At 45.6% G+C, this 23,148-nt stretch overlaps 1 protein-coding gene across 1 annotated transcript in view; it reads right to left on the bottom strand.

Moving 5' to 3' along the window:
- Positions 1-5,606: 5,606 nt before the first annotated feature.
- The window catches only part of ABHD16A (abhydrolase domain containing 16A, phospholipase), a 42,461-nt gene continuing 24,919 nt past the window's right edge, over positions 5,607-23,148 (bottom strand). Inside the window, exons 11-20 of the mRNA XM_060239128.1 lie at positions 21,819-21,868; positions 18,557-18,680; positions 16,697-16,801; positions 14,526-14,589; positions 13,526-13,582; positions 12,024-12,086; positions 9,851-9,927; positions 8,454-8,552; positions 7,434-7,480; positions 5,607-5,941 (exon numbers count right to left, since the gene is read on the bottom strand). Of these exons, the coding sequence (XP_060095111.1) occupies positions 5,858-5,941; positions 7,434-7,480; positions 8,454-8,552; positions 9,851-9,927; positions 12,024-12,086; positions 13,526-13,582; positions 14,526-14,589; positions 16,697-16,801; positions 18,557-18,680; positions 21,819-21,868 (770 nt within the window). The 3' untranslated portion in view covers positions 5,607-5,857. The remainder of the gene's footprint in view (positions 5,942-7,433; positions 7,481-8,453; positions 8,553-9,850; positions 9,928-12,023; positions 12,087-13,525; positions 13,583-14,525; positions 14,590-16,696; positions 16,802-18,556; positions 18,681-21,818; positions 21,869-23,148) is intronic.

Raw genomic sequence — 23,148 nt, 5'->3', positions numbered from 1 at the left:
TAGCTCTGGCAGAGGTTGTCCTTGAAAGGGCAGCAGCTGTGAGAGCCCTCTCCAGCCCCACCCACCTCACAGGGTGTTTGTTGTGGGGGAGGAAGGTAAAGGAGATTGTGAGCCGCTCTGAGACTCTTAGGAGTGGAGGGCGGGATATAAATCCAATATCTTCTTCTTCTTCTTCTTCTTCTTCTACTCACCTGTGGTGCCCTTTTGGGCTTAGAAAAACAAGGTAGGGGGGAGGCAGGAGCCCCTCCTTCTCTGCTGTGGGTCTCTGCAGAGCTTCTAAATGGAGTAGCCACCAGGAAATTGACGCTACAGAACAGGTGAGAGGGCTTGCAAGAAGAAGGAATGTACAGGCAGGTGGGAGCATGTAGGTGTAAGAGAGGAAGGGAGGCGCCCCCCCTCCCAAAAAACCTGGGCCTGGCTGGCAGAATGGGTCAGCAGACAGTAGTGCTGCACTCACTGTTAAAGAACACTACTCCAAACTTGGGAGAAGTCAGTAACTACGGTTCAGTCTTAAATGCTTCATTTTTGAGCAAGGTGATTGAGTGCTCAGGGTGATGAGAACCAGGGAGGATTGTGAGGCACTCCAAAGGGATCTGTTGAGGCTGGGTGAGTAGGCGTCAGCGTGGCAGATGAGGTTCAATGTGGCCAAGTGCAAAGTAATGCACATTGGGGCCAAGAATCCCAGCTACAAATACAAGTTGATGGGTTGTGAACTGGCAGAGACTGACCAAGAGAGAGATCTTGGGGTCATGGTAGATAACTCACTGAAAATGTCCAGACAGTGTGCGATTGCAATAAAAAAGGCCAATGTCATGCTGGGAATTATTAGGAAGGGAATTGAAAACAAATCAGCCAGTATCATAATGCCCCTGTATAAATCGATGGTGCAATCTCATTTGGAATACTGTGTACAATTCTGGTCACCGCACCTCAAAAAAGGATATTATAGCATTGGAAAAAGTCCAGAAAAGGGCAATTAGAATGATTAAAGGTTTGGAACACTTTCCCTATGAAGAAAGGTTAAAACGCTTGGGGGTGTTTAGCTTGGAGAAACATCAACTGCGGGGTGACATAATAGAGGTTTACAAGATTATGCATGGGATGGAGAGAGTAGAGAGAGAAGTACTTTTCTCCCTTTCTCGCAATACAAGAACTCGTGCGCATTCAATGAAATTGCTGAGCAGTCAGGTTAAAACAGATAAAAGGAAGTACTTCTTCACCCAAAGGGTGATTAACATGTGGAATTCACTGCCACAGGAGGTGGCGACGGCTACAAGCATAGCCAGCTTCAAGAGGGGATTGGATAAAAATATGGAGCAGAGGTCCATCAGTGGCTATTAGCCACAGTGTGTGTGTGTGTGTGTGTATGTATATGTATATACACACACACACACACACACACATATATATATATATATATATAAAATTTTTTTTGGGCCGCTGTGTGACACAGAGTGTTGGACTTGATGGGCCATTGGCCTGATCCAACATGGCTTCTCTTATGTTCTTTGAATCTGTTCCAATCTGCTTTCAGGCCTGGTCATAAGACTGAAATGGCTTTGGTCACCCCTGTGGATGACTGTGGAGGAGTGTAACCCTGTTAATTCTCCTGGACTTCTTGGCAGTTTTTGATACCAGCCAGCATGGTATCCTTCTGGACCACCTTTTGGGGATTGGATTGGGAGGCACTGTGCTGCGGCAGTTTCAGGTAGGTTTCAGATTGTGGTGCTGGAGAACTGCTGTTCCAACCCTTAGCCTCTGACCCATGGAGTCACACTTTTTAACATTTCCATAAAAGTCACTGGGAGAGGTCATCCAAAACTTTGAACCAAGTTGCCACCAATATGCAGATTAAACACAGCTCTATGTTGACTACAGGGGGTCATTGCTCCAGTTTTGTTCCATCTTCTACACTAATTCCCAATTTGCTTCTGGGCTCAATTAAAAATACTGTTACTATAATATTGAGGGGAAAAAAAATACTGGTATTGACCTTTAAAACCCTTCATGGCTTGGGGCCAGCATACCTTGAGGGCTGCCTTCTTCCATATAAACTTACCTGTTCCCTCAGGTCATCTTCAGAGACCTTGTGTCTGGTACCCCTGACATCTGGGGCTAGATAGGTTGTAAGCGTAGAAATGGCCTTCTAAATCATGGTGCCAAAACTTTGGAATTCCCTCCCAAGAGAGATTGGTCTGTCTCCCTCTAGCATTGTCTTCTGCCAGTGGGTGAAGACTTTGGTTTAGCAAACCCTCACTAACTCCCATTGGCCCTTTTCATTGTTGTGGTGTTATACGTGTTCATGTTTCCATACTTAGTTATATAGCTTGTGATGCTTTAATGTTCGCTACCACCTCGGACACCATATTTCGGTGGAAAGGTAGCATAGAAATGTTTTAGATAGTCCAGAGTAGAGGTGTCAAATGTCCAGTCCATGGGGCAGAACTCGCCTGCCCAGGACTTTAATCAGGTGCTGAAGTGCCTGGCTCCTTCTACCTTGTCTTTGCTGGCTTCATCAGGAAGCTCTTCTGGGCTTGCGAAGAAAATGCAGAATGAACTTTCCATTAAAGTCTCTGTGCTCCGATAGACAGTCTATCTGGGACCTGAGACCTTAATGGAAAATACATTCCACATTTTCCTTGCAACTTTGTGCTGCAATGTTTCAGTGAAGTGGAGCTCAGTTTCATCTTCCAGTATTCCTATGGCCAGCTGAAGCTGTTGCTTCCTGGGAACCCACAGCCAAAGCGATATTTTACTGGAAAACCATTGCCAATCTGAGTAGACTTTGGGGTGGGGGGAGAGAAGCTTGCAGTGCCAGCTATGTCATGTTTTCCCTTGACTCAGAGCATTTTATATTTTAGTTTCTGCTGTGATCCCTGTGCTTTTTCTTGATGTTTTATTTTTAAAACTGTGTTGCCAAACCCCACTATTCCCAACCTTTCCATCGTACACAAAATATCAGAAGAGTTTTAAGCATGTTTGTATTTTAAGTGAAAAATATTATCTTTGTATTTGCCTGTGTCCTTTATAACGTTTATAGCTCTTCTACCTGGCATTACATTTTATGACATGCTCCACAAAATCCCATATATGTCAGATCCGGCCCTCATAACAAATGACTTTGACACCCCGGGTCCAAAGCATTCTAATTTGGACCAGGGAATTTCCCATCATAAATCCCATGTGAGGTAACCAGAGTGACTCCCAGCTTCTCGTTTGCAAGCATTCCCAAGTCCACTCCCACCTGCAGCCAATGAGGAAGCAACATTGTAAAATCATGTGATTGCGTGCTTGCTCCTAGTGGGAAGCCTGGATGGAAAGTTTAGAACTCAAGCCTATGGCCCTGTAGTGGAAGTTAGACTCTGTCCCCACAGCCTGCTTCTGATCAGCTTTAACTCACCCGTATTTGTGCAGCAGCCTGACCCTTGAGCTACTGCAATTTTTCAGGGCTCATACCCTGTATTATTGGATATATCTGCTTGGATTATTGGCCTATCCAGAGAACCAGCATGGTGTAGTGGTTATGAGTGGTGGATTCTGGGTATGATTCTCCATTCCTTCACATATACCTGCTGATGTGACCTTGAGTCAGCCACAAGTTCTCTCAAGGCTGTTCTGCTCAAGAGCAGTTATGGGAGAGTGGTCTCACGCCCACATACCTCACAGGCTATCTGTTGTGGGGAGGAGAAAGGAAAGATTTGTAAGCTGCTCCGAGACTCAAGTATTGAAGGGTGGGGTATAAATCCAATCTCTTCTTCTTCACATGAAGCCAACTGGGCCAGTTAGTTTTCTCAGAACTCTCTCAGTTCCACCTGCCTTACAGGGTGCTTGTTGTGGGGAGAGAAAGTGAAGGCAACTGTAAGCTGTTCCGAGACAACTTCACGTTGAGAAAAGTGGGGTATAATAACAAACTCTCCTTCTGCCCAGGCTTCCCTTTTTGAGTGATAAACATTACAGTGTGGGGGGGCAGTTGAATTTTTTTTTTAAATAAACACTTTTGTTCTGAAGCAGGGCTTTTTTTGAGCAGGAACACACAGGAATGCAATTCCAGCTGGCGAAGTCAGGGGTGTGAAACAATGGTGCCATCACTGGGTGTGGCCTAATATGCAAATGAGCTCCTGCTGGGCTTTTATTACAAAAAAGCCCTGTTCTGAAGCATTTATAGTTCTTTCTGATCACACCGCTTATTGTTTGTTCACAATATAAGCAGGAAGGGAAAAGGGAAAATGATCTGAGAGAGAATTAAAAGGCTTTTCATTATCTCTAAAGCTTTCCCAGGAACACTTAATGGTGCTCAGTTTTAATGCTAAGATGGATTTCATTGTGTACGTGTCTGTTTTATTGCATGTTTAATTGATTTCATGGCTTTTGCCATAAAAATTGCCTTGCCAGGTCAGATGAAAGCTTGTCCATTGCTCAGTTTCCACAGGCAGACAGTCAAGTGCCTCTAGGACAGAGGTAGCCAAACTGTGGCTTGGGAGCCACATGTGGCTCTTTCACACATATTGTGTGGCTCTCAAAGCACCACTGTCCTGTTGGCCAGCCTGGAGAAGGCATTTGTCTCTTTAAATCTCCAAGCCAAGCCAGCTGGCAGCTTGGAGAATACACATAAAGTTAAAAGTTGCTTTCTTTTCACCTCTCCCTCCATTTCCTTCCTTCTGGCTCTCAAACATCTGACGCTTAGTCTAGGTGCCTCTTACATTAAGCAAGTTTGGCCCTCAGAGACTCAGAAACTGAACATGAAGGCTGCTAAACTGCAGGATATTATATATATATATATATATAAACAGGAACGCAGATGAATTTCCCCCCAGCACCCATTTTCCTTAACTTTCCCGCCCCTCACCTGTTATAGCCAGCCTTAAGTGCTTTTCTCTTAGCTCCCTGCTTATTTTGTCCATCTCTCTTCAGTCACCCACTGTCATGGGCTTTCTCCTCATCTGGATTTCTTAGGAGACAATGTGGCTGAAGACAGATATAGTCACATGTAACATCTGGCCTTTTCTCTCAGAAGCAGCATTTTGCCAATTCCCTTTGCCATAAGCAGCAAGAATTTTATTTTTAAAAATTTTATTCAATTTTTAGCCCACCCTTCCCGTCGAACAGGATCAGGGTGGATTACATCATAAAAACAATCAACAGGTAAAAAACCCAATTTGAAATATATAAAATCTTTAGTTACAGAGAACAATAAGTACTAAAATGGCAAATTCTGCCTCACAGACATGGCCTATTGTCCAGGTTCAGCAGGTTTTATAGCACTGGGATGGAATGAAGGGGGAAGGCTGAAAACAAGTGATGTCCACTGCCTCAACTAACAGCCTGGTGAAAGAGCTGTTTTACCAGGCCCTGTGGCATTGAAGCAGATCCTGCAGGGCCCGGATCTCCAGGGAGAGCTCATTCCACCAGGCAGGAGCCAGGGCCGAATGTTTCGGAATATTCCAAGATAACCTGACCCCAGGATCTGTTCATAAGGAATGTTTACTCATACTGTCCACTTAAAGACAAATTCCAAATCTGCAGATCCCTAACAGAACCACCCACCTGCCCGATGTCATCTCCTTTCAAATGTTATCAGAGGGCAGCTTAAAAAGCACGTGACACTCTGAAAGTATAAAAAATACCATCTTTTATTTGGAACCCCCTACAATTATGGGGGAGGGGCTCCTGGGATTAGAGGATAAATATTACAGGGGAGAGGATGCAGATTTACAGCGTGCAGCTGGGAGTGGAAGAGGTGACAGTCGGACATACAATCACACACACGCAAGGAAAGCAAATTCACTAGCCAGAAGGAAAGACGTCAATGCCAATACAGAAAGTCATGAGTGCAGCAGGGAGGGGGGGGGCAGTAATGCTATAAATGCCACGGGAGGTGAAAGTCTTGGGGAGGAAGTGGAGCGCAGTGGGTTGCTTCAAAGTTCTGGAGGTGCTTCCGGGCCTGTGGGTATAAGAGGGGAGAGGGAATGAAAATGCCCTTATTTCACAACAGTGATTAAAGGAAGTGTGTGTGGGGGGGAGAGAAAGTTGAATCGATGGGGAGAAACGGTTAATTTAAAAGAGGACAGACCACCACCAGTGCGCCCAAACCCACACAAGCAGTCAGCGGGTGAACCCAAAGCTGCTCTTGCTCCATGGGAAGACTGCAGCTTCAGCACGCATGAAAACGGCTTTTCAGCTAATGTTTTCTTCTGGTGGGAAGGTGACACTCACTACACAGTGGGCAAGAAGCACATGAGGCCTACTCTGACCTATCCTCCTACAAGGTCTCCTCCCAGGAAGGAGACGAGCTACATGTTATCAGATCAAAAGAATCATCTAGTCCAGAATATCATGTCAAATAGGGGCCAACCAGGAAAAGGCAATGCTAAGAAGCAACAACAGGGGAAGGCCTGGACTTCAATGCCCTGTTTGTTAGCCTTCCAGGGCAACTCACTGGCCACAGGATGTTGGAACTAGATAGAGCCCTGATCTGATCCAGTTGGGTGCCTCTTACGTTCACAAGAAGCAGAGACCGAAGACTACTTTTGTTGTTACTTGGCCCCTCCGTCCAGAAACTTAGAAGATAACATGGATGTTATTTCTAGTCATATATAATGCCCACGGATAGGCACGTCTTCCATGAATTAGAAAAACTCTTTTAAAGCAACCTAAACAACAGATCCCCCCCCCTTATGAATAGCATTAGATGAGACATGGAAACTCTATATGTGGCGTCTTGTTCACAAATGTAAATCACCTCAGGGTTTGCTGAGAGGGGGAGGGTAATGTGATGGTGTGAATGTGACCTATTGAGCATTTACATGGCACAGAGTGGTAAGATGCAGTACTGTAGTCCAAACTCTCAGCTCACAACCTGAGTTCGATCCTGGCAGATGCTGGGCTCAGATAGCTGGCTTGAGGTTGACTCAGCCTTCCATCCTTCCGAGGTCAGTCAAATGAGTCCCCAGCTTGCTGGGGGGAAAGTGTAGATGATTGGGGAAGGCAATGGCAAAGCACCGTGTAAAAAGTCTGCCGTGAAAACGTCATGATGCGACGTCACCCCAGAGTCAGAAACGACTGGTGCTTGCAAAGGGGACCACCTTTACCTTTTTAGTTTTAATTATGGTAGACTCTAAGCTTCTAAATGGCTTGGAAAAGAGCAGAATATATCCCTTTCCTTTGGGATGTTTCCAGTATTCCTGGATTGAATGCGGGATTGTGTGGGATCTACTGTCTTGGTGGGATTTTATTTAGTAGGCTTATATTCCCCCTTTTCCCGTAAACGGGCTCAAGGCGGATGGAACAGTAGGATTAACCCATGGTGTGTATGAAAAATTTAACGCCATAATCTCTAGACCCTTGGTTGCTTTAACAGGGAATGGGGTGGCTGTACAATCTGGAACTAGAGAGATGTGGAAAAATGTATGTGTTCCCTGTCAAAGAGCACTCACCAGGAATAGTGCAAGCTGCCGTCTCCCTTCTGCAGTCATGTCATCCCCTGGTTTGGAGAAGAGCAAGGGGTGGGGTTAAAGGGTTGAAGACATAAGGAAAGTGAAGCCGTAGGACCCATTCCCTAAGATAGTCTCCTTTGCCCTCTCTATAGTGTTTGGTAAAGAGTTGTATGTATCTCTTCAACTTGTTACTTGATTTTTATGTGACGCATCCCCTTTATTCTGAGACATTACCCTGTCTGTTCTTCACAGGCTGTTTAAGGCACTTCAATACCGCTTTCTGATCCTACTTCCTTCTCAATTCCGGGATTATGCTTTTAGTTAAGATCTCCCAGTCCTTCCCTCTCAGACCTTAAAAACTCACTGGCCCACTGCTCTCTCTTCAGGACCCTCTGGACAGTCAAACCCACGCATGCCCAGTGTTCTAACTTCCAAGAGGCCAATTCGTGTTCTATCACCCTCAGTCACTGGAAGGTACTGGCCACTCAACCTCTTCTATATCAGTTAGCTCCTATCCAGCAGAGGGTTCTAACCCATAGTAGTAATAATTACTATTATTAGTCAAGGAATCCTCTGGCTTCACTGGTCAGTGATGGGAATGGAATTTAGAATGGACCAACCAATGGGAAAAAAATTAGGATGGTAGGATAATTTCCTCAACGATAACTGAACTAGCAGGGCTTTTTTAGGTAGCAGGAACTCCTTTGCATATTAGGCCACAACCCCTGATGCAGCCAATCCTCCAAGAGCTTACAGTAGGCCCTGTAATAAGAACCCTGTAAACTCTTGAAGGATTAGCTACATAAAAGGGATGAGGCCTAATATGCAAAAGAGTTCCTGCTACAAAAAAGCCCTGTGAACTAGAATGATATCCCCCCCCCATCTTATAGCTGTAGCAACCAATGTTTCTCTGAAGTTTCTACCAGCCAGAGCCTGCTCTGCCATTCACGCTTCCGCAACCCATTTCCATCCCTCACGACTCCCTCCTGTTTGCTCCTCTTCCTCTGATGTGGGGCTCACCGACAGTCCAGGGAAAGGAACCGCCATGCTCGGCCTCGTAGGACGTCAACACGGACAGGCACCAGTCATCTTCCACCTCATAGTGGCTGTAAATGGAGGCTGTGGAGACAGGGGAAGGAGTTGACTACGCAGTTGTGCCTTTTGAGAGCTGACTGGCTTGAATGCCAGTGGTGGTGGGGATGGCCTTCATAGCCCTACAGGTGAATTACCTCAATCACAAGGCACCACGTTAGTGCATTTGGGGGAAATCAAAGATTATCTGAGTTGACATGGTTAAGTGGTGAGAAGCAGAAAGCTTTCTCGTAGCCGCTGCCAGTTGTGGTTCAGCAGCCCCCTCTTTTCCCCATTTAGAGCAATCCACTGAGCAATGCCCAGGCCTGGATGGCCCAGGCTAGCCTGATCTTGTCAGATCTCGGAAGCTAAGCAGAGTCAGTCCTGGTTTACTACTTTGATGGGAGACCACCAAGGAAGTCCAGGGCTGGTACACGAAAGCAGGCAGTGGCAAATCACCTCTGAATGTTTCTTGTCTTGAAAACTCTCTGGGATCACCATAAGTTGGCTACAACTTGACGGCACTTTCCACCACCCACCCTCAAACTCAGAATTAAGGAGTAGGATTTCTTTCTTGGGAGCTGGTCAAGATCCTTTGCAAGCCTGAAGTCTAGAGCAGGGCTGGCCAAGCTTGCTTAATGTAAGAGCCACACAGCATAAATGTCAGATGCTTGAAAGCTGCAAGATGGATGGAAGGAAGGAAAATAGATGGGTGAAATGGAAAGAAAGCAACTTTAATTTTAAATGCATTCTCCAAGCCACCAGCTGACTTGGCTTGGTGAAGTGATTTAAAGAGACAAATGCCTTCTCCAAGCCAGCTCATAGGGCGGTTGGGGCTTCAAGAGCAGCACAATATGTATGAAAGAGCCACAAGTGGCTCCCGAGCCACAGTTTGGCCACCCCTAGTCTAAAGCAACTTGCTTAACATAAGAGCTACATAGAAAAAATGTCAGATTTTGAGAGCCAGAAGGAAGAAAGGAAAATACATGGGGGAGGGAGAAGTGGAAAGAAAGCAGCTTTAAATGCATTCTCCAAATTGCTGGCTGGTTTGATGAAGTGATTTAAAGAGAAATGCTTTCTTCAAGTTGGCTGAAGGGACAGTGGAGACTTTGAGAAGCCACACAATATGTGTGATTCAGCCGCATGTGGTTCCTGAGCCACAGTTTGGCCTACCTTGCTCTAGACCCTGTTATGTAAAACAAGCCTTGCTCTACTTCCCTGGGCAGCCTTTTGAGAACAGTCTCATTTAAAGCTTATAGAGATACCCCTGTTAAGTTAATGCTGGTATGCCGTACTTGGGCGTATAATTCAGTATCACCACGGAGAGGAATATCTGTAGGTGTTACCTTCCTCCATGGGGGTGGAAGCTTCCAGCCACTCCCGAACAACTCTCACCCCTTCCTCAGCCATGACTTTGGGATACCTGGGGAAAGGAAAATTCACTGAAACAGTTGCCCGTCAAGTATTCCTTTATCTCCAGTCAAGTCAAGTCTGGGATGCTCTAACATTATTGCTGGCCTCTTGAATTAACCTGGTACAAACTGGCAGCAAAGCAACTGAACTATGAATCATAACGTCCTTGGTTCAAAACCTTGCCTCTTCTGTTAGCTCACTAGGTAAGAACATACAAGACACTTTCCCAGTGGCCCCCTTTATCTACCAGGTGGATACATAATACTGATCTACCTTATGGGTTAAAAATTATTACTAGATAATGGTTTGGCTCCTGGTTAATTTTTATTTGGGCAAGTAATTCTGCTTGTGAAGGCCAATTTCCCTGCTTCTCTCCTCCGGCAGCAGCCCCAAAAGCTCACTCCCCCAATAATTCCCTCTACGAGCAAAACATCTATTTTGTGAGTTACTGGCATTAAAGTTGTGAGTAAATTAGTTTGCTCTGGGGACATTTTTCCTGAGCTGACAAAAATGTGTGAGCCGGAGACTAAAAAACTGCGAGCTAGCTCACACTAACTCAGCTTAGAGGGAACACTGATTTCTTGTTGACCTATCCCTTCAGGAACAGGATTCCAGAAGGCATTGCAGGCTGCTGTGGAAGAAGCGGGGGTTGGATCATGATCTGCAAGTGAAAGTCGTTGGGCCCCTAGAAATGCTAGTCAGGATCTAACCTGATATACGTGAAGCATTCTGGATGCTTGGAGGAAGGACATAAACACTGAGGTGGCTGTTCTTAACCTAGCCTTTCTTTGAGATACCAAGCCATCTTCCAAAACGGCCTCTCTGTACTGAATTCTAGAAAAAAATCTTCAGGAGATACAATGCAAGGGCCATCGTAGATACAGCAGCTGTAAATTGGAGCATTAGGACTGGATTGTCACCAACAGCTCTATAAAGTGGAAAAAAGCACAATATGACTTTATACAAGGGGAAGCTGAATCCTGTAGTCCCTTTGAGCTTCTAGAGTTGGAAGAAGCCATCTATGTCACCTCCAGCAAAGAGGAGCTCACCGCCTCCCAAGGCAGCCAATTCCACTGCTGAGCTACCCTTACTGTAATTTTTTTCTTAATAGCCAGCTGCAATGTTCCCTTTAAACTGTGGGCAAAAATTCTACTTTTTGAGCTATTGCAGGGGTGGCCAACGGTAGCTCTCCCGATTTTTTTTGCCTACAACTCCCATCAGCCCTAGCCAGCATGGCCAATGGCTGGGGCTGATGGGAGCTGTAGGCAAAAAAAAATCTGGAGAGCTACCGTTGGCCACCCCTGAGCTATTGGCATTTAAGCTGCGAGTTATTGGCATTAAAGTTGTGAGCTAGTGCATAAATCAGTTTGCTCTAGGGCCATTTTTCCTGAGCTGAGACAAAAATGTGTGAGCTGGAGGCTAAAAAATTGTAAGCTAGCTCACACTAACTCAGCTTAGAGCGAACTCTGGCCAGCTGGTACCTTTCTGCCTGTAATTCATACCCATTATTGTGAGCCCTATCCTCTGCTGACAAAGAACAGCTCCCTGTCTGCCTCTAAGTGTATCCCCCCCCCCCTCGACCTCCCCAGTTTGGTGTAGTGGTTAAGTGTGTGGACTCCTATCTGGGAGAACTGGGTTTGATTCCCCACTCCTCCACATGCAGCTGCTGGAATGGCCTTGGGTCAGCCATAGCTCTTACAGAACTGTCCTTGAATGGGTAGCTTCTGTGAGAGCTCTCTCAGCCTCACCCACCTCACAGGTCTGTTGTAGGGTGTGTGTAAAGGAGATAGTAAGCTGCTCTGAGACTCTGAGATACAGAATGGGATATAAATCCAATACCACCACCACCATCATCATCATCACCCCCGCCACCCCCTCCTCCTGACTTCTCTATCAACAAACCCATTTTTCATTCTTACAGAGGTTATTTGACTGGAAGCAAGCCATGCCAAGAGATGCTTAATAAACACAAAACATGGTTCCCGCTCCAGTTTGTCCCTATCACTGTATCTTCCCTTTGTCCTACTGCCCTGTAAGGGCATGACCTGGGCTGAATCAAGTCAAGTCACATTTCAGGTTCATCCTACCATTGCATCACACATTTACCTGAACTGTAGTAACTTCAGAAGCAAGTCATTCCCTCTGTTGGACATTATATCTTCAGGACCCCTGAAAATCCAAGAGAGGGCAGAATTATGCATAGTTAAGTGCAGAAGGAGAAGACATGGAAGTAGTGACAGACTTCACATTCTTGGGTTCCAAGATCATTGCAGACAGTGACTGCAGCCATGAAATTAAAAGATGCCTGCTCCTTGGGAGGACAGCTAATGCAAACCTAGGCAGTATAATAAAAAGTAGAGACATCACACTGCCAACTAAAGTTAGTATAGCCAAAGTGATGGTATTCCCAGTAGTGATGTATGGATGTGAGAGTTGGACCATAAGAAAGGTCGGGCACTGAAGAATAGATGCTTTCAAACTGTGGTGCTGGAGAAGACTCTTGAAAGTCCCTTGGATGACAAGGAGATCAAATCAGTCAATCCTAAAGGAAATCAACCCTGACTGTTCTCTGGAAGGTCAGATGCTAAAGCTCAAATACTTTGGCCACCAAATGAGAAGGGAACACTCACTGGAGAAGACCCTGATGCTGGGAAAGACTGAAGGTAAAAGAAGAAGGGGACGGCAACAGATGGGATGGTTAGACAGTGTTATCAATGCAATGAACATGAATTGGAGCGAACTTAGGAGGACAGTGGAAGACAGAAGGGCCTAGCGTGATGTGGATGCAGAGAGCTGGACTCAACTGCATGACTGAACAACAACAAAAGGTGTAAGGTACCAAATGCGTAGGGGTTAGTGGACCTGGATCCAAATCCTCCCTCTGCAATAAGCTCACTGGGTGACCTCAGGCCAGTTACTCTGTTTAGTCTACCTCCCAGGATTCTTGTGAGGACAGAAAGGGAGGAAGGAGAGAGAAAGAGAATCACATAAGCTTCCATGGGAGAAAGGTGGGGCCAAAATATACAGATCTATTACTATCAGACAAATTTTACCTGGGTCATCCATGCTGGCCCTCATCTAAAAGTAACCCTCCTACATTAATATTTTTATTGTTTCTACTTGGGCAGATTCAGCTTAACAATGTTTTCTGGGTATTCTTTTCTCTGCGCATAAACAATTTTATTAGCAACATATGGTAGTAGAACTATATCTACAACTTATAAAAGGCTTAAGATAAAAAAAACCATCATTCTACCCCACATCTTACTTTTCTCCCACCCCTCCCCCCAATACTTGACCCCCGCCAGTGTTATTTTTTTTTGAAAAAAACAGATATTAAAGGTACCTTTAACTATCAAGAAAAAACAAAAATTGATAAAGAAAAAGATCCCCCCTTCAAAAGTTATATTCTTGTCTTAAATGTCTTAATCATCAAAAATTGTCCAATGTCCTTTTATTTTCCACTCTTTTTCTACATATCTTCTGAATTTCTTCCACTCCCGATTAAAAAGTTCTAAATCGCAGTCTCTTAGTTTTCTTGTTAATTTGTCCATTTCACTCCATGACATAACTTTTATAGTCCAATTCTCAACTGACATTTTACTCACGTTGTGGTAATGATCTCATCTTTGGTTCTGCGCACCAGTAACACAGGCCCCTGGTACCTGAAGAGGAGACCATGATAAGATTCATGCTTGGTTCTGAAGGCGCTCCTTAGCTTTACATGCTCAAAACTACTTTAGCAGTAAGCTGCCTGAATAGAAAACCTGGGCTGGGAATCAGGTATAATTTGCTCTGAGCCCTTTGGCAGAAGTGCATGACATCAGGAAATCCAATATGTTAAGTAGATAGCTCAAGTTTGTTTGCTCACTGGTTACCTCCAGGGGGGCTTGGGCCTGATTCCCAAGAAAGGCTGAGAACTGTGTCGTGTTTTGCAGTTACACTGGGGCAAGTTGCCAAATTTTAAATGCAAATAGTCTGGAAACTCTCTCAGAAAGCTTAACTTCAAAGAGGACCAATTTCTAGCCCTAGAGGCGCCAAAGTAAAGTGTAAATATCTATGAAAGAACTGTAAGCTAAACACTGGTTTTGTGCAATGGAAGCCAGGAAGAGTTTCCAGGAGGGACTTCAATCCATGAGGCAATCTGGTTACAGGTTGTGCCTAGCGCACCATGAGAACCATCTAAATTATTTGTTTCACCATGTAGTGGAGAAGTCATTTCCCTTTGCAGCGCTTGCCTTGACTCAAAATTACCTCACCTTCAACTGCTGGTCACTGGGAAAATGTTCCCAACTTGCCATTAAGTCAAAATTTGTAGCAAATCTCCTCTCACTCTCTTCCTCCCTCTATTCCTCAACGATCAAAATATAACTGGAGCAATTAAGAGATTATTTTGAAAGACCCTGATCAGGTGCTGGCCTCTCAGTTGATTTTTTGCTAATGTGCATTGAAAACATTCTATCTGCTATGTACAGAAGTATTACTTTGTGCTGTTCTCTTCTTAACTTTGCCCCATGAAATCCGGCAACTTCTATTCTACCCCTGGGCCCACCCTTACAGGCCAATGTTTTCCTCTACAAGCATCCCCTTGAGGTTTTTTTTGCTTACTTGCAAAGCTGTTCTCCATTGTTAAGGTTCAAATACAGTCTCACTGTCCTGGTAACCAAACCCCCTGTGAAGGGAAAGCAGATTCTATCAGCCAGCGTGTCGATAAGTCAAGTCCGCCTCACAGCTGTCGAAATAATCCCCTTCTAGAGCCTCAGACAACATCCTGCTTCATTGCTCCTGAAGTACCTCTGGTGCAGCAGAGGCCTGGGAGCTGATGACAGCCAGTAGGTACTAATGGGCAGTCGGCAGAGATTGGCTGGCCAATCAGCCACCTTGAACATGCTTCTGTTCAACACCCATAACAAGTGAGCCAGGGTGGGTGCTGAGGAGGTACTCGAGGTTTATTCAGGCCTGTAGCTATGGTGGGGCCTGGCCCCCAGCTTACTGCCAAGGGCCCCCCAGCTTCCCATTTTTATTTTTAGCACCTTTCTCTCTCATTGCCCACAAGCCCTGTGCCCCCTTCCATTCCCACGTTGTGCCCAGTACCTCATGACCTCGCTGGCCAGCAGCATCCCCTTCCTGGCTTCCACCCTTCTGTTGCCAATTCCTTCCTGCCCGTCTTCCTTCCAGGGAGGTGCTGCCGCAACAGCAGCCACACTGGTTTCAGTTCAGTGGCTCCAGACAAAAAGCCAAGCCAAGCATGCAGCGGGGGGCAGTGCACCATTTGAAAGGCTTGCCAGTACCAGTGGTGGAATGGGCAGCTGGGGGATAGGGCTCCAGCTCTTCACCACCCCACCCTGTTTAAAGTCGAGCCAGGTGCAGAGTGAAGCAACCAACAAGTTGAGTAAGTGGAGTCCCAGCAAAGCTCTTTTATTCTATGCCCCACAGGTGAATGGGGGGCAGAATGGGACTGCCAACTAGCTCGTGAAGCTTGGGCAGGGGCCAGCCAGCATGTGCGAGTTTATTTTTAAAATTTTGTGGTGCCAGTTCACTTGATCTCCAGAGCAGGGACACATTTGGGGCTTTGGGGGGGCTTTTTTTGAGGGAGGGGGGGTCCACCACTTTCCTCAGTGTCCCCCCCCCCCCCCAAAAAAATTTCCTTACTAAGGGCCTGGGATCAGTCTGTCTACATTGGACAGGTGTGGACATTATGACAAAAATGCAACCAAATCCTAACAATTATAACCTGGCAGTAAAGGAACCACAGGGACCACTGTTCTAGTGCAGAATACAGGATCTGAACCCAGGTACGCCTTGGTTCACTTTCTGGCACCTGTTTATGGGCAGTAACTAGAGTCATAGCTTTTTTGCTGGTGGCCTCCTATCCTTTGGAATGCCCTTCAAACCTCCCAGATCCGACTCCAGCCCTCTAGCCCTGCACCACACTGGCTTTTCTCTCTCAGCTTTTTCAGCTGGCTTGGCCTCTTTTTATTGATCAGTGTTTAATGTACTTGCTCTGCTGGCTTGGCTTGTTTTATTTGGAGATTTGTTTTAATGTCTTATTGCTATGGTCTTGATTAGTTCTATTGTGTTTCAGTTGCGAGCCACATTGAGTATGTTGCCTAGATGGGTCAACATGCAAATTTCCTAAATAAATAAACCTCCATTTACAGGATGGCAGGCAGGAACACCTGGGAAAGATGTTTGCCTAAAGCCAGGGAATCTCCAACTCAGGTAGTACCAGCATCTAAGGAGAGAGGGGACTGGGAAATGTCTCACATCAGCACCATTTTCCAGATGCTACAATAAGCCAGAGCCTGCATGAGAGCTGAAGGACAAGAACCAAAGGGCTCTGGAACTCAGCTGGTGCCCTTTCACTAGTGTTGCCCCGGGCTTTGAAAGCGCTTTTCAATTTAGGAAGGTATCCAGGATCACCACTGTTACAGCCAGTATATTGAGCTATCTTGGGGAAATAGATACAAAATGTATTTGGGGAGTCTGTCTGTTAATCAAGGAACTCTGTTTGCTGCTTTGGCTGCTACTGACCTCCTTACCCGATTACCTGTCTCATGAATATACCCAGCAGTCTCATGCTAGTCACTGACTGTATCACTGAAAGGCAACTTTTCGAGGGACAACGTGAAAGCGTTGGGTTGAGTGCTTTGGGAAAAAGCACAACATAAAGCATCAATTGTCCTGCACATTGCAACCTTTGGACAGAACTTTTTTGTTTTAAAAGGCTCTCAAGAATTGACCCTACAAAAGAGAATGCATTTTTTTCTTCCCCTTACTCCAGCTTTCCGGCATGACCTTGAGGGCAAGAGGAACGAGGTCGTCAAAGGAGGCATCCAAAATAAGGGCACTGACATCTTGGTATGACATGGCTGCCCAAGTGGCTGTTGGGTTAAAGGTAAAAAAAAGAGAGAGGCAAAATTACTACATGATGTCATATATTTAAGAGATAATTACTATTTAGAAGACTATCTGAAGCGGCTCATCCACCTCTTCTTACAGAAAAGCCTTTCTGAACACCTGTGACCCAAGAATTCATTCATGATTTGGAGTTGGGAGTAAGCAGTGAAGTGGCTAAGTTTGCAGATGATACTAAATTGTTCAGGGTGGTGAGAACCAGGGAGGATTGTAAGGAACTGCAAGGGGATCTCTTGAGGCTGGGTGAGTGGGTGTCAGTGTGACAAATGAGGTTTAATGGGGCTGTGCAAAGTAATGCACGTTGGGACAAAAATTCCTAACTATAAATACACAATGATAGGGTCCTAACTGGTGGAGAATGACCAAGAGAGAGATCTTGGAGTCCTGGTAGATAGCTCACTGAAAATGTCGACACAGTGTGCGACTGTAACAAAAAAGGCCAACACTATGCTGGGGATTATTAGGAAGGGAACTGAAAACAAATCAGCCAGTATCACAATGCCCTTGTATAAATGGATGGTGTGGCCTCATTTGGAGTACTGTGTAAAATTCTCGTTACCACACCTCAACAAAAATATTATAGTATTGAAAAAAGTGCATAAAAGGGCAACTAGAATGATTAAAGGGTTGGGACACTTTCCTTATGAAGAAAGGTTAAAATGCTTGGGGCTCTTTAGGTCGGAGAAACATCAACTGCGGGGTGACATGATAGAGGTTTACAAGATTATGCATGAGATAGAGAAGGTAGAAAAAGAAGTACTTTTCTCCCTTTCTCACAATACAAGAACTCGTAGGCATTCAATGAAATTGCTGAGCAGTCGGGTTAGAATGGATAAAAGGAAGTACTTCTTCACCCAAAGGGTGATTAACATGTGGAATTCACTGCCACAGGAAGTGGCGGTGGCTATAAGCATAGACAGCTTAAAGAGGGGAATGGATAAGCTTATGGAGTAGAGGTCCACCAGTGGCTATTAGCCACAGTTTATTGTTAGAACTCTGTCTGGGGCAGTGATGCTCTGTATTCTTGGTGCTGGGAGGGGCAACAGTGGGAGGGCTTCTAATGTCCTAGCCCCACTAGTGGACCTCCTGATGGTATCTGGTTGGTTTTTTTGGCCACGGTGTGACAGAGTGTTGGATTGAATGGGCCTGATCCAATATGGCTTCTCTTATGTTTGACTGCATTACAAAAACAGCCCTGGGTAATTGTCATCCTTGGGAAAAGTGGGCCTTTTGTTTCTGTCTGGTGGAACCCAGTGACTGGCAGGATATTAAATAGGAAAGGCTGAGAAAAACTGAATTAGAGGGCACAGCAGTGTTTAGTGGCTTCCCTCTTGGTGGGCTCCAAACTTCCCATGGCCATCCCTACTTCCAGATTAGCAATTCCAAAGAGGCAGGTCTGCTTTCCCCCCATATGATCCTGCCCCATTCTGTACATCCCCAAATATAAAAATGAGATTTTTCTCACATTCCAAGCCACATCACTCCTACCTACTCCCTGCGCCTGAGTTGCCCACAGGTTTGGAGAGAGGTGTCCTTACCCTTTAATAGGGGCTTAAAATATGGGCAGCTGAAGCTTTTCGAGGCACACAGGTAAATGGCATCCTATTAAGCCTCTATGGAAGGGACAGGTCTTTTATTCCCCTCTAGAGAGCTGGCCTCCCTACCCCACACCCTCCAACCCCGCCAGCCCCAATCTTTAAAAAACAGCTTAATTTTGGTACCTGTAAAGCCCCCGATGGACCAGGCATAGAGGATGATATCTTCTGGGAGGAAACCCAGGTTGTGGAGGGCATACTGCATCACCACGTCCATAGCATTGGCCTCATTCTGCGGTAGCGGCGCTCCCTGAGACAGAATGGGAAAGCAGTCAGGGCAAGGAGAGCCTAGAAGCAGAGACGCTTGGGAAAGAAAGGAGGCTCTATATCAAAAGATCCTTGTCTTCCTCTGCTTCCCTTAGAGCAGGGGTGTCAAACTCATTTGTTATGAGGGCCAGAGCTGACATAAATGAGCCCTTACTGGGCCATATGTGTAATAAAGTGTAATGCCAGGCAGCAGAGATACAAAACTTTATAAAGGAAACAAACACGCAGATTTTTAAAAACTTAAAATAAAACATTCTTTCTTTGTATCTCTCCTGTGCAATTCAGGCTCTCTCAATTGCAAAGCACAGCTACTGAGCCAAGCCTCTCTTCCTTCTATTGGCTGAGGCTCCTCCCCATCCTGGTCCCCTGGGGAAGGAAGGAATGAGGCAGAGCTTCCTTTGAGCAAGCTCTCCCTCCCCCTTCCTCCCCAAGAGAGGCCTCAGCCAATGAAGAAAATAGAGGCTTTGCTCTGTAGCTCCTACGCAACTGAGCAAACCTGGCAAAGCAAGCTGTGATGCAGAAGGAAGCGAGAGAAGGAAGCAGATGACAGCCAGTTGCTCAGGGGCCTGATACAGCCCCCGGGCTTCATGTTTCACACCCCTGCCTTAAAGAGTCTCTTCCCAAACAAACATTTTCATGGGGGGGGGGGGGCACAGCTCAGTGGAACAGAACTTGCCTTGCCTGTAGCTCAATTCCTGGCATCTGCAGATTAAAGGGCGAGGTACTAGGTGATGTGGAAAAATCATCTGCCAGAGATCCTGGGGAGCCACTACCAGCCACTACAGACAAGTCTGACCTTTGACCTTAATATAGACCAATGGACGGACTCAGCTGAAGGCAGCTTCATAGGCCTAGCATCTTATGTGCCTCTTGAGAGCGGGTCCTGCATCTAACCTGTCACTTCTGCCCTAGCAACCATTCAGCAAACTGAGCTTAAGTTACAAGCACTTTAGGCTCCCTTTCCAGGAGGGAGGCAAGGTTAGCAGACAACAGCTGTGAGGAAAACACTGACACTTGACATAGTACATGTAGACAGCAGCCATTTGATCATCTTTCCTGGGGGAGAGGAATCCTTGTAACCAATTCTCCCTCTAAGCTGTGGAGTCTCGTGAGCAAAAATGCTGCTTTGTGAGCTACTGGCATTAAAGTTGTAAACGAGCAATTTGGCTACTGCATAAAATTAGTTTGCTCTGGGGCCATCCTTCTTGAGCCAAGACAAAAATGTGCAAGTCAGAGGCTAAAAAATGGTGAGCTAGCTCACACTAACTCAGCTTAGAGGGAACACTGTTTGTGACATGTGGTGAGACCATGCACAACATGCTACAGGGACCCCTCAGCAAACACAAGTCTCTCCCTGCTCCTTCCCACAGAAATGTACGTTAGTACTGTTTATTCTCCTCCCCCCACACCATACACACACAGTGCTTTATTATTATGATTAACTCCAACATGCCAGAACCCAACTACAACTGTTCTGCCGCCTGTGCATGCCTCGATAAATCATGATGCTGCCTGCTTTGCCAAACCGCTCACAAATAAAGATTTTTGAACATTCAGGTGCTGAAGAAAGCAAGATGTCTCACACACATAAACTCTGGAAAGTCGGCATAAAAATTTCCAATATATACATATATATATTCCTCAGGGCTACTCCCACCCTTGGGAGCAGTACCAGGAGGAACACAAAGTACCTCAGGAAAGGGGCTGTAAAATCGCGTAGAACATGATGGCCACAGGAATAAACAGCTATAAAAGGGGGTTAGATAGATTCGTGAAGGAGAGGTCCATCAGTGGCTGCTAGCCATGGTGACTGAGGGGAACCTCCACATTCAGAGGCATGAAGCCTCTGAACCCCAGAGCTAGGAGGAAACATCAGGAGAAGGCCTCAGCCTCTCTGTCCTGTTGCTGACCATCCAGAAGAACTGATTGAGTGTGAGACAGCATGCTGGACTAGATAGACACTGGTCTGATCCTGCAGGGCTCTTCTTATGATTTTAACAGTTGAGGGTGGGGGATACGTTCACAGAACTTAAAGCATTCCAGGCAACCCTGAGTAAACCTCTAGCATGCAGAGCGGATGAAACATATGTGGGTTCAACCTCTGCTCAGCATCAAACCCAGCTAAGGTGTCTTGCAGAGCAAAACCAAAGAGAGCTAAGCTCACTTCTTCAGCATTCCTGGTTTCAGTGGCACAGACTCTCTTAGCAGCTTTGTGTCAGATCTGAGGTTTAAACTATAATATGAATTAATGTGCTTATTAGTAATCCTTGACTTGGCTTGATTGGCTTTTAGTATTTTTGCCTGCCAAAGACTTTTAAGGTCTGTAGCATGCCCCCTATAAGCTCCCGGCAAATCCCCAGAAAGCCGTTATTCCTGGAATTATATGAGCACATATCAAGGATTTAGTGTGCTCAGATGGTTATAAAAATCTGTACCGCATGGGGAGCAAGAGACAGCCGCAGCAATTGGAAAAAAAAAAATCCAGCTGACGTGTTTGCCCCAGGACTGGAGCAAAAAACGGTTAGGTAAAAATACCAAACTCCATTCCAGAAAGGAGAACTGGAAAACATGCTGGAAATGGTAACCAAGATGACAGCACACCTTCCTTATCATGAAAGGGCTAATGAGTTGGATAGGTTCACAGACAAAGTCAATAGTGGGGGTGGTCACAGGATTTTTATAAAATTGTATATGGGGGAGGAGAAGCTTTTTCTCACTCTCCCAATTATTTGAACTCTGAGGTACCCTATACCTTTTATTCATTATTTTTATTTTATTGTATTAAATTTATATCGCACCCTCCCCACAAGTGGGCTTTAGATCCAAGATAGAGAGAGAAGTAGTTATTTTATTTAGATGTGCATACTCTTATTTTCTCCCCATGGGGATCCAAAGTGACTTACGACACCATTCCCCCATCCTCCATTTTATCCTTACAGCAACCACCTGGTGAAGTCGTTTAAGGCCGAGAGAGAACGAACGGCCCAAGGTCACACAGCAAATATCCATGGCGGTGGGGTGTCTGAACATGGGTCTCTCGAATCTTAGTGTAACGCCCAAACCATTATTTACTTGTGGAAGAGAGAGAGAAGGAATGTAGCCAAGAAAGTGGACCACTCACCGTGCTGCCTGCAAAACCCGGATGGTTCCATCCCAGCACAGAATATCCAGCTATGAGACAGAGACGAGAGAGCCGTGATTAACCACAAGGTATCTCATTTTCAGAAACGCTTTGTGCCTCATCCTCACTAAGATTTCCGAGAAAGCAGCAGTTCGGCACATAAGCAGGTCATGTTGCTTCCTTCCTATCTAAGGCCAGAAGAACCCTTTCTGAGGAAAAAGGAGCTTGGAAAAACTAAAGATGCATACCCTGTATCATCTCTGGTACTGAGGATCAATGGAGAGAGACTGACTGAGACCTGCAGCAGGATTGGATACATTTGATATCCCGCTCTTTCTTTCATGGAACTGGGGAAAGCAACCTTGGTCTCCCATCCACTCCCATCACAGCTCAACACTGAGGAATTTCTGAATCAGTGAAAGCAGGGCTTTTTTTGTAGCAGGAACTCCTTTGCATATTAGGCCACACACCCCTGATGTATCCAATCCTCCAAGAGCTTACAGAAGGCCCTGTAAGAAGAGCCCTGTAAACTCTTGAAGGATTGGCGACATAAGAGGGGTGTGGCCTAATATGCAAAGGAATTTCTGCTAAAAAAAAAAAAGCCCTGAGTGAAAGAGATCCTCTTAGCGAGGCCTGAGTGCAAAGTCTGTTTCAGAGCAAGTCACCACCACCAGCTTGTTTACTTCCCACTTAGGAATCTTGCTTGGACCCCTAGCTTTAGAAAAATAAGAGTTTTAAATAAATGCCAGTTAGGAACTTGGACTCTGAAGACAAAGATGCACTCTGGCAGCCTTCAGTTCCTGGCATCATCACATTTAGTCATTAGGGACCAGTTAAAATTAGCTTCCTTTCCAGGATTAAGAAGAGCCTTGTTTCTTAGAGCTTACCATAGCCTGTATGTGTCTACAAAATGACTACGGTTGCTAGAAACTTGATCACTAACACAGCCACCTGTTATGCTAGCCATGGGGCAACCAGTGAAAAACAAAACTCCACAATCAGTTCCCCTCAAGCCCTTCAGGTAACATCTAGGCACAGTTACCCATGCTGCCTTGTGGGTCTGAACCTGAAAGTCATTTTCCGCCACTGGTGTCACTTCTGCCAACAGCCTGCAATTTCCTGCCTTCTCCCCTCCTGATGAAGTCCACCAAACTCCCACGAATGCTGCTCCTCAGAGGGGCACAAGGGACCAGCATGAGCAACATAGCAGGGAAGTGAACAATGTTGGAGTCCATTGGCGCCTTTAAGACCAATCAAGTTTAATTCTGGGTATAAGCTTTCGAGGGTAGTGATGCTTCTTCCGATACGCTGAAAGAGGCTTCCTTACATT

The sequence above is a fragment of the Heteronotia binoei genome, chromosome 5 (assembly GCF_032191835.1).
Source record: "Heteronotia binoei isolate CCM8104 ecotype False Entrance Well chromosome 5, APGP_CSIRO_Hbin_v1, whole genome shotgun sequence".
Classification (NCBI taxonomy): Eukaryota; Metazoa; Chordata; class Lepidosauria; order Squamata; family Gekkonidae; genus Heteronotia; species Heteronotia binoei.
This window is presented reverse-complemented; position numbering and strand designations above follow the sequence as displayed.